The 2,803-nt window shown below is 46.4% G+C and overlaps 1 protein-coding gene across 1 annotated transcript; it reads left to right on the forward strand.

The window, feature by feature from the left end:
* Nucleotides 1-1,460: 1,460 nt before the first annotated feature.
* On the forward strand, nt 1,461-2,399 carry OR2C1 (olfactory receptor family 2 subfamily C member 1). The gene has a single exon (XM_020913620.2). The coding sequence runs from the start codon at nt 1,461-1,463 to the stop codon at nt 2,397-2,399; it is 939 nt and encodes a 312-aa protein (XP_020769279.2).
* Nucleotides 2,400-2,803: the final 404 nt, after the last annotated feature.

Here is a 2,803-nt window from a genome sequence, read left to right on the forward strand (position 1 = left end):
ACTGCCAGTCTTCAGTGTCCGGATGAGGACAGCTGACCCAATACTGTTTTTGTTTTCTTCTCAGATCCTTTTATTTATTAGTCAAAGAAGGGGGAAGGGCTTTGGTTCATGATTTTCAGAAAAGCCTAGGTCTTGCCCAATGAAAGGGGATGGTAACTGGCCCACTATTTACAAGAGGTAATTTTTATTTATGAGATATTAAGAACTACTCCATGGTTTAAGATGTGTACAGTGGTCATGTTGCAGGAAGGAGGACCCCCTTCCAGGGCCCGAAACTGGGCTCTTGTCTAACACTCGGAAATGAATTGTCCGAGAAGACACATGTGCTGACAAAGCAAGAGATTTTATTGGGAAAGGGTGCCCGGGCAGAAAGCAAGAGGTAAGGTTTTATGGTGATGAGATTAGTTTCTGGTTGTCTTTAGCCAATCATTCTGACTCAGTCCTTCCTGGTGGCGCACACCTTGTTCAGCCAAGATGGAGCCAGAGAGAAGGATTCTGGGAGGTGGTTGGACATGTGGTATCTCCTTTTGACCTTTCCCGAACTCTTCCGGTTGGTGGAAGCTTATTAGTTCCCTGTTCCTTACCAGGACCTCCTGTCATAAAACTCATGCAAATGGTTACTATGGTGTCTGGCTAGGGTGGGTGGTTTCAATGAGTGTGATTCCCCTAACAGTCATATGCCTCAAACTTTTAGGAATCGCCTCTGAAATCTTCTATTATCCTTTACTAATTATGGACACCTGAAAACTGATTTAACTGCCTTTGGAGTAAACCCTGTTTCTATCTTTAGCCTGTTCCACCTGCACATGCTTGGGCTCAAGTGAAGTTTTGTCCTACATTTACCTCTTTTAAACTCACATATTTGTATCTTCTGTATTTGGTGAGTAAGTTTATATTCATGCTGCCCATTCTTTGCATGATTTTATAAACTTATCACCTTCTCCCTTAAACTTCATCTTTCTAGACCAGGAGTTTTCACTTGGGGGCTGGATATAGAAAAGAAGGAAAAAAATTATTAGAAACTTCTGGGGAGCTTTTCGAAATACAGCCAGTCTGCATGACCTTTCCCTGAGTACATCAAAACTTTGGCTGGGTAAATCTGTATTTTGAGAATTTCCACATTTAGCTCCAATGGTCAACTCCTTCCATCCTGTTGTCATCACTGTGTTGAACTGAAGATCCAATCTTTTTGTTCTTTATAAGGCACTTCCTTCATTCCTGTAATAACTCATGTTTGATATTCACATGGAATAAAGTTTCCATTCATTGTGGGACTGGCAGTGTTTGAGGATTGCATGAACACTTGCAATCATAAAGTTTAAACTGGCACTTACCTACCAAGCTCAATGACATCAGAACCACACCGATGCAGATCCACCTAATCCAGCAGCTTCCTCTTTACTCGCTTTACTCCTGGTTTTCCCTGGACAGATTCCCCAAGTGACTGAAGGCAACCAGAGATGGAAAGGGCCAACAGCAGCTCCTGGGAGGGCTTCATTCTGATGGGTGTGTCTGACTACCCCCAGCTGGAGATGATCTTTTTTGTAGGCATCCTCTTCTCCTACTTGCTGACCTTGTTTGGGAACTCGGCCATCATCTTGCTTTCCAGCCTGGATGCCCGGCTCCACACACCCATGTACTTCTTCCTCAGCAACCTCTCCTCCCTGGACCTTGCCTTTACTACTAGCTCAGTCCCCCAAATGCTGATCAACTTGTGGGGAGCAGACAAGACCATCAGCTATGGTGGCTGTGTGACCCAGCTCTATGTTTTCCTCTGGCTGGGGGCCACGGAGTGCATCCTGTTGGTGGTGATGGCGTTTGACCGCTTCGTCGCAGTGTGCCGACCCCTGCACTACCCCACCATGATGAATCCTCGGCGCTGCTGGCTGCTGGCTGCCATTGCCTGGTTGGGTGGCTTAGGCAACTCTGTGGTCCAGTCAACATTCACTCTGCAGCTCCCTTTGTGTGGGCACCAGAGGGTGGACAGCTTCCTGTGTGAGGTGCCTGCCATGATCAAACTGGCGTGTGTTGACACGAGTCTCAATGAGGCTGTGCTCAACAGCGTCTGCACATTCTTCACTGCTGTCCCACTGAGCGTCATCCTTCTCTCCTACTGCTGCATAGCTCAGGCGCTGCTGAAGATCCGCTCAGCTGAGGGGCGGAGGAAGGCCTTTAACACGTGCCTCTCCCATTTGGTGGTGGTGCTCCTCTTCTACGGTTCAGCTGTCTATGGGTATCTGCTTCCAGCCAAGACCAACAAACAGGACCAGGGCAAATTCATCTCCCTCTTCTACTCTGTGGTCACACCCATGGTGAACCCTCTCATTTACACTCTGAGGAACAAGGAGGTGAAGGGGGCGCTGAGGAGGCTGCTGGGGAAGGGAAGAGAAGTCAGCTGAAAGGAGGGAAAATGCCCTCATCATTTACCACCTCTTCATCTCTACATGCTTTTTCTCCTCCTCTCTCTGGCCAGGGGAACATGAGGAGTACTAACCCCAGTACAAGCTTATTCTCCACGGCACTAAGCTGTTGACCCATGGCTAGTGTTATTTCTTAGGTTCTGTACTTATTTTCCAGATATCCTCCTGTGGACCACAGATAGCAGAGGCTGCCATCGAGGCTCAGAGGTTGTTGACTTAGTACAGACTTAGCTCATGGTTACTTCTGTCCACATCTTATTTTTACATATTCATTATGTGTAATAAAAATTACATGTGTAGTATTGTATTTTAGAGAATTTTGTACATTTCTGAATTCTGTACTTTCCCTAATTCTCCACTTGCAGTATCTTATATAGTTCCAT

Source organism: Odocoileus virginianus, chromosome 33, assembly GCF_023699985.2.
Source record: "Odocoileus virginianus isolate 20LAN1187 ecotype Illinois chromosome 33, Ovbor_1.2, whole genome shotgun sequence".
In the NCBI taxonomy this organism is placed as follows: domain Eukaryota; kingdom Metazoa; phylum Chordata; class Mammalia; order Artiodactyla; family Cervidae; genus Odocoileus; species Odocoileus virginianus.

Bases quoted from the DNA above. Each gene is read 5' to 3' on its own strand.
- OR2C1 (XM_020913620.2), top strand. From the start codon at position 1,461: ATGGAAAGGGCCAACAGCAGCTCCTGGGAGGGCTTCATTCTGATGGGT.